Here is a 13,599-nt window from a genome sequence, read left to right as displayed (position 1 = left end):
AAAAGAAGCTGCAAGAAGCTGCACAACTTTGAGCTGATCCCCAAAAAAACCAGGGCTTTCCCCCTTTCCTCCTCTAAAAATTGGGTGCGTCTTTTGGTCAGGTGCGTCTTATGGAGCGAAAAATACAGTAATTGTGATAACAATGGGTGGTATTCCACTAAGCTTTGCTCGGAGTAAAACCACTGAAGTTAATGACTGTGAGGTCCATTAATTTCAATGGTTCTACTTTGAGTAAACCTTAGTGGACTACCACTCATAACCTTTACAAGCTGCTAACTCCTCAACCCAGTTTCAACTATTTAAATTTTCCCACTCTGTTACCAGGCTGGTGGTGTATCTGTTAGCAAGAAAAAAAACCCCAACACATTCCTGAGTTTACATACTTAAAAAATTTTGGTACATGTTCCATATTATTTTCTTCTAAGTAGCGTCTTCGACTTCTCTGGAGTTCTTCTATTCTTAGTTTTTCTGATGCTGCTGCTTCTAAATCCCCGTCTTCCAAAAGCCTGCAATAAAGCAAGTGGAACTTTGAATATACAGTATACCAACATTCAAGCACTGGAACGAATCAACAAAAACCCTGGAGATGCCAAACCTACACACATCAGGAGTTGCTGGATCCATACCATCCAGATATTGCAGTTCAGATAAAATTAGCAGGGATGAGATCCAATTAATTAAACAAATCTTTAATTATTAAGCATGTGTTTTAGCTGATTGTCTGTATTTACTGTACTTACTGATTAAACCAGAATAAATTAATATTAGTTTTTTAAAAGCACACAATTGTTTCGAACAAGCAGCATGCCTTTTTTTGTGTTATGCAGACCCGATGCCAATCTTAAGAGAGTCAGTTCCTCTTGAGACTGAAGAGCAATGCCTCTGCTAAGACAGTAGCTGCCCAATGTAACTTTTATAGCTACCCGAATCATAAACAAACAAACCTTCCTGATTAGTGTGGGGCAGACCCTTAGTTGATCAAAGGTTTTTATAGCAAGTCATGTTACAAGGTAATGGACTAAACTAGGAGTGGGGAACTTCAGGTCCAAGGGTCACAAGTGGCTACCATGTGTCTCTCTATCCAGCCTTTGGGACTCTACATAGGTGACACCCTTCCACTGGCCCTGCTCTGCAGCCTCCCTGGGTGTTTTTGCCTGGCTGGAATGTGTCCTTGTACTGCAATAGTGCCTCTTACTTACCAAGTTTACTTGTGTGTAAACCTTGATCAGGGCTGGTGTTGGGAGCAGGCCAGCAATAACTCGCAAGGGGTCAGTGAAGTTAACTCTTTATTCACAGACACAAAACAGCTCAGGCCTAGTGAGCACAGCAACTCTTCCCAGTAGATCTTGCCCCAATGAGGCTGTTGCTCCCCAAGACTCTTCCTCCCTTGGGTCCTTCCCTAGCAATCTGAGACTCCAACACCTTGTCTGCTTTTGCTCCACCCTCTTCTTCTGGTTCTGGGAGACCAGGAGGGAGGGGAGCTGGTCACAGCAGGGGGGGGGACTCCCTAGCTTCTTCAACAGCCTGATTCATCTCTGCCTGGTAGCCCCCTCCCCTACTCTCCAGCTTCCTCTTCTGCCTCTGATTCTGGACTGCTCTCTGCCACAGCCTCTTCCTGCTCACTAAACCCTGTTACAACACCTCCTCATTCCAGTCTTCTCCCTCTGAACAGTCATCAACATCCCATCACCAGTCCCCTGGCTCTCAGCCTTCTTCCCTTGGGGGTTCCAGAGATGGTGTCTCCCACCCCTCCTTTGCATCCAGTCAGTCCATGGCAACCTCTTATTTTTTTGCTTGGCTGGAAAGTAGCCTACAGTACAAATTTAAAAGCTGTATCTTTTGTGCCTGGATAAACTCACCCACCACTGAGTCCCTGGAAAATGACCCAGGAGGGAATCTGGCCCTCATGCTAACGAAGCTCCCCCCCCCCCGGACTAAACATTGGGGTCCTGAAAACAGGTGCTACCTACAATCTATGCTTGAAAGCAGCCGCTGAGCATTAAACAACAACAACAACCAAGTGATGCTTGCCTTTGGTCTGGCCTGAATCGGGCATCTGTTCTTGGAAGAAGTTCTTTCAGTGCAGGATCTAACTCATTCAGCTCAATGGCAAACCTTGTGAAGCCATAATAGTGCTCGTAGTTGGTGGGCATGGAGCCTGCATTAATAGATGAGACAAAGTGAGTAGCTAAGCTTTGTGAACAAAGACATAGTCCTCTGAATACAGAAGGTCAAAAACCCTGCTTGCAGCTCCTGAAGTTGGCTCTGACTACTGGTGATAAACTCACACTGGTCAAACGCCATGCAAGCCCTGCCAAAAGACGGCCAGCACCTCTCACAGTACTAACCACTGTCTGTGGGGTGGACTAAGGCTTGCTCCACGTGCCACTGAGCTGCCACCTGACGTGGTGCCTTGTACATATCTTGCTACCATTATGAACAGTGCCATGGTTCTTCTGCCTCATTCAGAGCGTTCCCACAACAACATCCTCTCACTCCCAGAGGAGAGTCATATCAGTCTGAAAACTCGGCCTGCTGGGAGAAAATTCATGGGACAAACACTTTTACACCGTGAGCATGGATAGAGCACTATGTGGCTCCTGCTTCAAGTAGCTTCCACCTGGGGAAAAAAATAAAGTTTGAGCCAGGCCAATAGACGGCCCAGATATTAAAACGGAGAGTGCTGAAGCATCTGTTAGGGAGAGGAGGACACCGACGAGCTCCATATGAAGGTGCCCTTGGCCACTGGTCCAGTGACAGTCACCTTTCATACCCCTCTTACCAGAGATCTTTAGAGGTCTCATTGCTGGGGTCTGAACCTCAGGCCTGATGCGATAGCTCAGTTGGTGCTGATAATGCCAAGGTCGCACGTTCAATCCCCGTGTGGGACAGCTGCATATTCCTGCATTGCAGGGGGTTGGAGTAGAAGATGGATCCTCAGGGCCCCCTTTCAACTTTACAATTCTATTATTTTATGTGGCCTAGCACGGAGGAATGGCTCTTCCCTGCACCTGCCACTGTGGTGAGACAGTCTGTAAACCAGAGCTGGGTTTATTTCTCCAAGTAACAGTTCTGAAAACGCCACTGGTATTCTTTATTTGTGAATTAGGCAGCACTAATTTCATTAAGGAACAACTGATACTCCAGAGCTTCCATTTTCAAATCAGGTGGTGCTATTAATCCTGTGACAAAGAATGCTTATTGGAGACCAGTAAACGAGTACAGTGACATCTCGGGTTACAAACTTAATTCATTCCAGAGGTCCATTCTTAACCTGAAACCGTTCTTAACCTGAGGCGCACTTTCGCTAATGGGGCCTCCTGCTGCCGCCACACGATTTTCGTTCTCATCCTGCGGCATAGTTCACCACCTGAGGTACAGTGGTACCTCGGTTTACAAACACAATTGGTTCCAGAAGTCCGTACTTAACCTGAAGCGTACTTAACCTGAAGCGAACTTTCCTATTGAAAGTAATGGAAAGTGGATGAATCCGTTCCAGGTGGTCCATGGAGTACTTAAACTGAAGCGTACTTAATCTGAAGCGAACTTTCCCATTGAAAGTAATGGAAAGTGGATTAATCTGTTCCAGACGGGTCTGCGGAGTACTCAACCTGAAGCGTACTTAACCCGAGGTATGAGTGTAACTGGTTCTGGAAGTCTGTACTTAACCTGAAGTGTACTTAACCTGAAACGAACTTTCCCATTGAAAATAATGGAAAGGGGATTAATCCGTTCCAGACAGGTCCGCGGAGTACTTAAACTGAAAATACTCAAACCGAGGCGTACTTAAACCAAGGTATGACTACTTCCGGGTTAGCGGAATTTGTAACCTGAAGTGTTTGTAACCCGAGGTACCACTGTAATTAGAAATCCCCAATTGTTTATCTTTCAAAGAGGAAGTATGCAGTATTTTGTAGTGCGAATACTTTCAGTCTTGCCTTGTCTACTTTTGTTATTGGGTTTGTAGCGCACTAGATTTATCTCTCCTTGCCTCTGCCAAGCCACCAGCTCGGTTACTGTGCATAGAAAACAGTTTCTATTAGTGCCAGTGAGAGTCTTTAAGCTTTGCAAGTGCTAGGAGGGGATTTTCAGGAGACTTTGTGACTGGAAGAAGAAAGGGATACATCTCGCCCCCATACATCCTGCAATCCCAGTGACACTGGCTCCCCGCATATTATAATTAAATGAAAACAAGAGATGTAGTGTATGAAGCATAGCCTGCAGCTTGGCCCTTTGGTCTATCTAGAGTCATTCCAGTCTGCCATACTTGATATGATGATGAAGCACCTTCACCCATAGTACGAGTCTTGAATCCACCCCCACCTCTTTACCTAAAAGAGCTGTTTCTCCAACAGGTTCATACCTGGTCTCCATATACATTTTGCCGAAGGCCCAACTCCACAGTACAACCCTTCATGCCACTTTCCAAAGAGGCGATGCACCACCTTTCCTTCTTGGTCCATGACAACGCCTTGAACTTCATTCATGTTCGAATTCCAGTAATTCACCTAAAAAATATGCAAGGAAACAAAAGATCTGTGGCCTTTTTTCTTAACTGTTAAGATAAATCATCCCAGTTTCAGGTGTCTGGGCTATAACTACGTATCAACTTTCAACAAGACCAGACCTTCTGACAGTCAGATCTGTATCGCACCCATCTAACAGCTAGGCAGTGCCATTGAGCTGCCAGAAGCGGGTGGGGAATCTGGATGATTCAGACACCACCCTGGCTTATCGTATCGTGTCAAATATCTTCAAATGCAGTCCCAAAGAGGTGCAGAGGATAAAGACATTGCCAATGCAATTAGCACGACCGCTGGCAACCAGTGAAAGGCTCTTATATTTATCGCCCACACTTTGGTGCACAGATTCATACAATTCGTAGAACTGGTATCTCCATCAATTCTAGTCAGTTGGTGAACCTGCCCTGTGTGCTCCCAGAGGCTGCTGTGCAACGGGCCACCAGTTGCACGAAACACCCTTTTCACTGTTCATAATGAGTATCAAAGAAACGTTACCTTGATGAATGTGAGTTTACAAATACAAACGCTGCTTTTTGTGTTTCTGATGGTTATTTCTCCATAATGTTCTATCCATCTCCTTCCACTGAGGATGTTGTGTATGCAAGTAGTGACTTTGTTCCATACGTAGGAATCACCGTACCTGCAAAGAGAGTTGACTGTGGAAACTGTGCCCCCAAAATGCCCTTTCCAAACCACCGCCTACTCACAAATGAAACAGTACTCCCCTTTCCAATATCGAAAGCCAATGGACCACCAACAGAACTCAAATATGAAAATACCCACACTTTTTACATGTATTTGTGCCCTGCTAGAGGTTGAATTGCAAATCAATTAGAACAATAAATAATTTAAAACCAGTTTTAAAAAAGAAGGTAATAAAGCAAAAGCACAACAATGAAATAAGAACAAAACAGCAGTCCAGAATGGGGAGCAATCATAAACACCATCCCCACTGATTTGCTCTGTGAAACATTACAGCCCCCTATAATGAAGATAAATTTTGGATAATATTATTCTAAAACAGTATTTTAGGTTGTAAGCTGTGATCTTTGGATGAAGGGCAGTACAGGTGAAACTCAGAAAATTAGAATATCATCGAAAAGTGCATTTATTTCAGTAATGCAACTTATTATTATTATTATTATTTTAATTTTTACAAATGCTTTCTTTTGGAAATTCCACAGTAATAAAACAAATAGTTACAAAAATAAACAAAAATAAACATTGCTATTACATTTCATTAATTACATTCCATTTATAATTGACCCGCCTAACGACAAATAATTACAACAAATAAAGGCTTGACATATCTTGCTTTGCATGTCATGCATCTATCTCATATATTGGTTTCACCTTTTAAATTGCGTAACTGAAATAAATGCACTTTTTGATGATATTCTAATTTTCCGAGTTTCACCTGTATATAAATTATTATTATTATTATTATTATTATTATTATTATTATTATTATTATTATTATTCCTTCTGCCAGACATCGTAGTATGCGTTTTCCTACTATGGTTACATTGGTTCTGCACAGTATTATATTTTAAAAACCTGTTTTGTCCTTGAAATAACTCTATTAAGTAGATTAGGCTGAGAAATTGCGAGTTGCCCAAAGCCCCACATTGAGCTTCATGGTTTATTAGTTTTGAACCCAGTTCTCCCCAAATTTTAACCCCATTACGTTGTTCATTCCACCGGACTGGTTCTGAATGAACCAAGATGAGCTGAGCAGAGAAACTGCAGGATTAGCTGATCAACTGCAAAGAAACTTCAGGAGGAACACATTGCAGGACAGTAATACTCTCCCAAACTTCCTTGCACTGAAACAGGACTCACCCTTAGCTGCCACACTCTATAGGTAAGAGTTCATGTCATTGTGAAACCTCATGTTTTACAAGAACACACCTCACTTTGAGTTACCATGATGCCTCTCACCTTTATCCTCTTAGGGGAAATCCAAACCATTTTTGCAAAAAATATTTGGAATATGCTTCCTTTTACTGTGCAAAGCAAACCCTTACAGTACTAAAACGTCTCCCACTCAGGAGACTGCTGTGAATTAACTAGCCTAATGTTCACAACTGTTTGATCAAACATAGTTGCAGCATCTAGTAATAGCAGGTAGGGCAAGTAATTATTCAGAGATCCCAGTTGCCTTATCACTACGTGCAAGCTGCTGCTATGTGCTCCCTGCCTTGTCTGGCTTCAGTTTTGCTACATTATTCATCAGTGTGCATCTAGGACTTGAAGTGCCTAAATTAGTCTCATGGAACTGCTTTTCCAGAATGAAGAAGAAACAAACAAACAAACAAACAAACAAACAAACAGGAAAAGAAGAACGGAGAAGCTGCTTACTTTGGAAGAGTGACATTCAGTGTTCCGATTGGCAGAATTTCCATTGACTTGCCCCAGAATTTGTTTTTCCACCTGATATCTGAATAACATAACAAAGATTCAGAAAGCTGCAAATTACAGAAGTTCTACAAATGCAACTGACTGTTATTTCTCTTTGTCTAATATGAAAGTGAAAGACCTAAAACAGCAGGCTTCACAATTATATTAACCTTTTCGTTAAATTCAAAAAAAATGAAACTATGCATGTAATTGTAAGTTTTCTTTTGTTTTTGTTTTTTTAAAAAACAGAACTAAATTTGGTCTTTAGGCTTGTGAATTAAAATGTATACCTTGCCAAAACACAAAATTCTTTGATTCACAGTGACAGGCAGAAATGGGTGGGTGGTGGCTAACCTGAAATAAAAAAATTACGGTGGTGAGGAACTGTGCAAAAGACTTTCATTTTTATCATCACTGTAACAGATACCTTACATAAAAGAGAGATGATGCATCAACAGAAAAAACTACTGCTATTCTAGGCTGCATCAACAGAAGTATAGTGTCCCGATCAAGGGAAGTCATAGTACCGCTCTATTTTGCCTTGATCAGACCCCACCAGTAATATTGTGTGCATTTCTGGGCACTACAATTTAAGAAGGCTATTGAGAAGCTGGAACTTGTGCAGATATGAGTGTCCACGATGATCAAGACTCTGGAAACCTACCCTTATGAGGAACAGTTGAGAGAGTTGGGTAGGTTTAGTCTGGAAAAGGGGAGACTGAGAGGAGATAGCCATCTTCAATCTGAAGGGCTGTCACATGGAAGATGGAGCACGCCTGTTTTCTTCTGCTCCGAAGGCTAGTATCCGAACCAACAGATTCAAGTTACAAAAAAGGAGATTCCAACGAAACATCAGGAAGAACTTTCCGACAGGAAGAGTTGTTCAAGAGAAACAGATTCCACAAGAGATGGTGACTCTCCTTCCTTGGAAGTTTTTAAGCAGAGATTGGATGGCCATGTGTCATATATGATCTAGTTGAGATTCCTGCATAGAATCATAGAAATGTAGAGCTGGAAGGGATCCCCAAACTTGGCCCTCCAGATGTTTTTGGAACCACAACTCCCATCATCCCTGGCTAACAGGACCAGTGGTCAGGATGATGGGACTTGTAGTCCCAAAACATCTGGAGAGCCGAGTTTGGGGGGGTACCTGATCTAGTTCAACCCCCTGAAATGCAGGGATATGCAGCTGCCCCATATGGGGATCGAACCTGCGGCCTTGGTGTTATCAGCACCACGCTCTAACCAATTGAGCTATCCAGAAACTTGGACCATTGCAAGGCGCTGGGCCATCAGAGTCCCTTCCAACCCCACAGTTCTAGGATTCTATGATTTCTGCAAAACTGGATTCAGCTTTACAATGCTGAATTGTACCTAATGCTTAAAAAACCAAATATATATTTTCAGATCTATTTTAAAAGGTATATATTTATATTCATATCAGCAAACATTCTGAAAATAAGATGAAATGCATCAACCAAAATAAACAAATAAATCACAAATTAAAGTCACAGTGCTATTTAAGGGTCTCTTTTGGAATATAGGTTTTACCTGCTCCGAGAAAAAACGAAATCCTTTGTCTTCCCTAATAGATTCGTAAGTTTCACCAAGCACAGGGTTAAAAGGCTTGCTTCCAGCTCTGTAATAAGTGGAGGCATATCCTGAAGTTGCAAAGGCAGCAATAAGGACCTGGTTAAAACAAAGGAAAAAAACTTGAGAAACATTATCCAAACAGTACTGGAGAGACTGCGCAAGCAAATGGGTGTTTCCTTTTCGGGTGATGGCAGCACCTTTGGTGTTAGGTGCTACAATTGCAGACAGTAACTCTGTTCTTGCAACAGCAGTATAGCCACTGTCCCAACATAATACAGTGGTACCTCGGGATACAGACGCTTCAAGTTACAGATGCTTCGGGTTACAGACTCCGCTAACCCAGAAATAGTACCTCGGGTTAAGAACTTTGCTTCAAGATGAGAACAGAAATCACGTGGCGGCAGAGGGAGGCTCCATTAGCTAAAGTGGTACCTCAGGTTAAGAACAGTTTCAGGTTAAGAACAGACCTCTGGAACGAATAAGTTCTTAACCTGAGGTACCACTGTAAAGGACAGGGAAAGTCATGCTTCAAGTGGTGGGAAGGTAGGAACGCCAATAATATCCATGCGAATCTGTTCCCAAGGCAAAGAGTGTCCGCAGCAGGCTTAAAGATGAAGAATATATTTGCTATTTTTGTCTTGGGATCAGAAGCCATTGTTTAGGGAAAGAAAGAATGTGCAATCTAAAAAAGGTAAAGGGACCCCTGACCGTTAGGTCCAGTCGTGACCGACTCTGGGGTTGCGGCGCTCATCTCGCATTATTGGCCGAGGGAGCCGGCATACAGCTTCCGGGTCATGTGCCAGCATGACAAAGCTGCTTCTGGCAGCTTCCCTCTATAATGGTACCTATTTATCTACTTGCACTTTGACATGCTTTCAAACTGCTAGGTTGGCAGGAGCTGGGACCAAGCAACGGGAGCTCACCCCGTCGCAGGGATTTGAACCGCCGACCTTCTGATCGGCAAGCCCTAGGCTCAGTGGTTTAACCCACAGCGCTACCTGCGTCCCAGGAATGTGTTCCAGATGTGCAATCTGGAAAGCCCTTAATGGGAAAACATGGGTTTTTTTGTGACACAAGGGAGTGTGCTAGCACTCCCATTTTTGCATTTCCAGTTTGCATCCTCCCACCTTTTCCATATAAGCAATTTTACTCTAGATTGTTATCCTGAGGATTTTCATTTGGGTTTTATTAGGCACCACCCTCAGGTGCTGACAAAAAAATAACACCAGTTAGTTGGTGATAGTAGGGGGCGGAAATGGATGTGTCTTATGCAATTAGAGAAAGCAAAGGGTATTTTTCATATCTCTGGAGATTTGCCATCTGCACAAGCCTATTGAGAATCATCTCATATTACAATTTGGTCTATTTCGCAGACCCGGAAAGTGGAGCACCACTCCTGTGTATATATATGAATATAATGGAAGCAGTCCGCACGGAATTTCCCCCCTCCCCCCGCATTCATGCCATCTTGAAAGTTGTCTTGAGCAAAAGCATTCCTAGCGGGGCTTGCAGAGTGGAATTCCCCAGCGATTTGCTCGTTGCCAGAATATAGGGCATTATCTGCCTTGCACAGAAAAGGGTAATGTAGAGATGTGGCTACAGCTTTGGAATTCACAGGTCTGACAAAATAGATACACAGACAAGTGAGTAATCACTCTCTGCAACAGAGGCTCTAGTGGGTTTAAAGAAAACCAAACTACTTATTTCCCTTTAGAATTGCTCAAGAAGCCGCCCACTACAAGCTATGTATACCAAGTGTCTTTTCTTTTCTTGCCTTACCTTAGCAGTGTGGACACTACTGTAGCATCACTCCTTTCCACACTATGAAGGTAACGTCACAAGTTTCAAACCATGTAGCACCTGAGACTCTTAATCTCAGGGTTGCGGGTTCAAGCCACACATTGGGCAAAATGTGGATTCCTGCACTGCAGGGGGTTGGACCAGATGACCCCCACAGTCCCTTCCAACTCTACGATCTTACGATGCCATGTGGGAGGAGCCCATACTGTAGCGTCCTCATATTATTTAATCATACTAGTATTGCCCCATTTGGAAAGCAAGGCAATTGGGGAGTGGGGGGGGGAGGAAACACAATATACGTTCTTTCCACATGATCTGGGTCTCCTGGCAAAAGCAAGTCTGTGAGCAGCTTCCATACCGCAAAGGTAATGTGAAACTGGACCCTAAGACTCACTATAAACAACATTCAACACGTACACAAGTTCATTCCTCCGAATTTATACTGCTCCTGCAAGGCTCCACTTACGTGAGCAGTTATCTGCAGAGATATAGCCAGCCAAGGACCATCTGAACTGGTCATAAAGAAGTACACCAACGAATGCAAAGAAATCAACTGAAGACGTGTGCATGCACATGAAAGCTTATACCCAGAACAAACTTAGTAGTTGGTCTGTAAGGTGCTACTGGGCAATTCTTTAATTTTTTATTTCGACAATGAAAGCAACAGGTTGGATAAAAAGTAAAAAAAATCCTCTGCTTTCATGTTAGAGGTGAGATTACAATAATGGAAAATGCACAAATGTATTCCATATCAGAGCTCTGGGAGAGGGATAAACACATCAAGGGACATGCAATGGTGTGCTTTGTCTTGGCTTTTTACCATTCGTTCGTAGGGGTCATCAGATTCAGCAGCCTTGTCCAAGAGTTCACTGTATTCTAGTTCCTCACAAAGGTGTTGCAATGTATTCAGAGGCTCGTTTAGCTCTACCGGCATGGATACTTTCGAGAGATCCTTCCCGATATTGTTCCTCAAAATGTTCCACAGGTTGATATTACTAGTATCAGGGCAGGGGGTCGGTAGGCATGTCCTTCGTCCATTTCTGAAAGCCCCACCGGTCAGCTCATCATTAAGTACTGGAAGGAAAACAGCAGAACAGCAGGGGTGTGAAATCCTTTCCCTGACTTAAAAACGTAAAATAAAATGGTTTGTATCCAATGCTAGCTGTACTCAGAGTAAACCCACTGAATTTCATAGGCATGACTAACTTAGGCCCATTCATTTCAAAGGGTCTGTTGCTGTTGCTGTTATAGATTTATTTATAACCGAACTTTTTACCTGTTGGAACAAAACTGCTGATGGAACGTTAACAAGGAGGGAGCCAGTCTAGCTTCTTTAGAGAGTTCCAAAGTATGGAGCAGCCACCAAGAAGGCCCTCTCTTATGTCCCTACCAAGCGTGCCAGAGAGAGTGGCGGGATGAAGAGAAGGGCTTCCCTCAAAGATCTCAAAACCCAGGCAGGTTTGTAGGAGGTTCTACTCTTGAGTTGACCTAGCACTGGGTACAATCTAATATAATTTGATCAAGCTTCCATTTAATGCAGACCTCGTACAACCTAAGGCCTATGGGCCAACTGGAGTCCCCTCCCCCACCTGTTTAGGGAAGCTTTTGATATTTGATGAATTATTGTATTTTAATATTTTGCTGGAAGCTGTCCAGAGTGGCTGGGGAAACCCAGGAAGATGGGCGGGGTATGAATAATAAATTATTTATTTATTTATTTATTTATTTATTTATTTATTTATTTATTTATTTATTTATTTATTATTATTATTATTATTATTAGCCATTGCATGAAGGAGGCTTCTTTGTGGGTGCATCTAAAGCAGGGATGATGTTCAAGAAAACGGGCTAATGGTTAGAGAGAGAAGGTTGTATTGAGCGATATGCAGGTTGAGAAACAAATGCAGAAGGGTAACTGAGACGTGTGGAATAGAGATAAAGAGGAGAGGAGGCGCAGGGAACAAAATGAGAGCTCAAGAAGACCCGTGGTGGTGTATAACATGGTACAGGATTCCAACAGAAAAAGGGGGTTAAGAGAAAATATGCCAAATGGAAAACTTCCTAGTTAAAACGGAAAGAAGAGTTCTATTCTACAGTTAACAGAGATAAAAATGTAAAAGTGGCCCTTGCTGATTTGAGTTGCATCCAGAGAGTGCTCCAATTTATATGTGCACCACACCTAAAAAGAACACTTATTTTCTAAAACTTAAAAAAATAAAAATCTGCATACATTGCCGAGAAATGTTGTCTGCAACACTGGTGTTGTCCTCTGATATGTTGTCACTCACGTCACTGATGTACGACTCATCATCAGAAGCCTAAAGAAGAAAACAAAGAGATTTAAATGAAAAGTAAATGGCAGCAGAAGAGGAGGAGGAGGAAGAAGACGACAAGTGGAACATTGAATAGAAATGTTTTCATAAATTCAAAGTCCCAGTGACGCATGTATCCTAGAGCTGTTATTAGGCTGAAGAGTGCCTGTCTTGTGAAACCCAGGTTTGGCCAATATCATCCATTTTTAGCCTAAATATGTAAGCTCTCCCATCTTCCTCTTTGAAGAACAAGCTGTGCTGGAAGTGACTGTAGGTCAAAGAGTGCCTGTTCTATTGAATACAGATGACTCATGTAAGCCTATGACTGTCAATATGATATATAGCGGGAACACATCTGTTTTTTTGGGGGGGGGGAACGCCTCTAAATCATTCTCTGCAAACACGCTTCTAACCGTGGTTTTAAAGAAGGGATGGGTAACTTTTTCTGGCTCCACAATCACAGGTGGGTAGATAGATGGTTGGGGGCTGCGTCCCAGAAAGTATGACTGGAGCCATTCTCGCTGCCATACCTTAAACCAACTCATGCTCACATACACTCTTGGAAAGACAGGTGCATGCGTCACACATGTATGTCTTATTTCTCCATTTAAATTAACCCCAACCGGCCTCCCAAACAGCTATATGCACCGGCAAGCACACACTCAATCATTCATGGGAAGTCAGATGCTTCAGGATACAGTACACACACACGATCTACTACACAAGAACACTTTCCTCTCTGCAATTAGCAACATGGAAACAGTTCTCTTCCCTGCTGTCCTGCTGATGGCTGATTAACTGGGCAGTAGGAAGAGTGGGCCAGTTTCCCCCACAGCTTGGTGGGCTGCAGGGAGAGTAGTTGAGGGCCCTATGTGGCCCACCCCTGTTTTAAGGAAAGAAAAACTAATTTTCTTGCCATGGCAAACGAAAAACCAGTAAGTGAAGGAACAGGGTGCAAGTGTGGGTGGGGG

General features: G+C 42.9%; 1 protein-coding gene across 13 annotated transcripts in view; it reads right to left on the bottom strand.

Moving 5' to 3' along the window:
• The window catches only part of OSBPL6 (oxysterol binding protein like 6), a 96,525-nt gene that overhangs the window by 7,683 nt on the left and 75,243 nt on the right, over nt 1-13,599 (bottom strand). For all 13 annotated transcript variants that reach the window (XM_035134552.3, XM_088676645.1, XM_088676661.1 and 10 more), the window contains 9 exons: nt 12,547-12,634; nt 11,137-11,390; nt 8,475-8,612; nt 7,214-7,277; nt 6,885-6,963; nt 5,019-5,163; nt 4,364-4,508; nt 2,032-2,158; nt 384-506 (listed from right to left, as the gene is read on the bottom strand). In XM_035134552.3, coding sequence (XP_034990443.1) covers nt 384-506; nt 2,032-2,158; nt 4,364-4,508; nt 5,019-5,163; nt 6,885-6,963; nt 7,214-7,277; nt 8,475-8,612; nt 11,137-11,390; nt 12,547-12,634 — 1,163 coding nt within the window. The remainder of the gene's footprint in view (nt 1-383; nt 507-2,031; nt 2,159-4,363; nt 4,509-5,018; nt 5,164-6,884; nt 6,964-7,213; nt 7,278-8,474; nt 8,613-11,136; nt 11,391-12,546; nt 12,635-13,599) is intronic.

Source organism: Zootoca vivipara, chromosome 1, assembly GCF_965207765.1.
Source record: "Zootoca vivipara chromosome 1, rZooViv2.hap1.1, whole genome shotgun sequence".
In the NCBI taxonomy this organism is placed as follows: Eukaryota; Metazoa; Chordata; class Lepidosauria; order Squamata; family Lacertidae; genus Zootoca; species Zootoca vivipara.
This window is presented reverse-complemented; position numbering and strand designations above follow the sequence as displayed.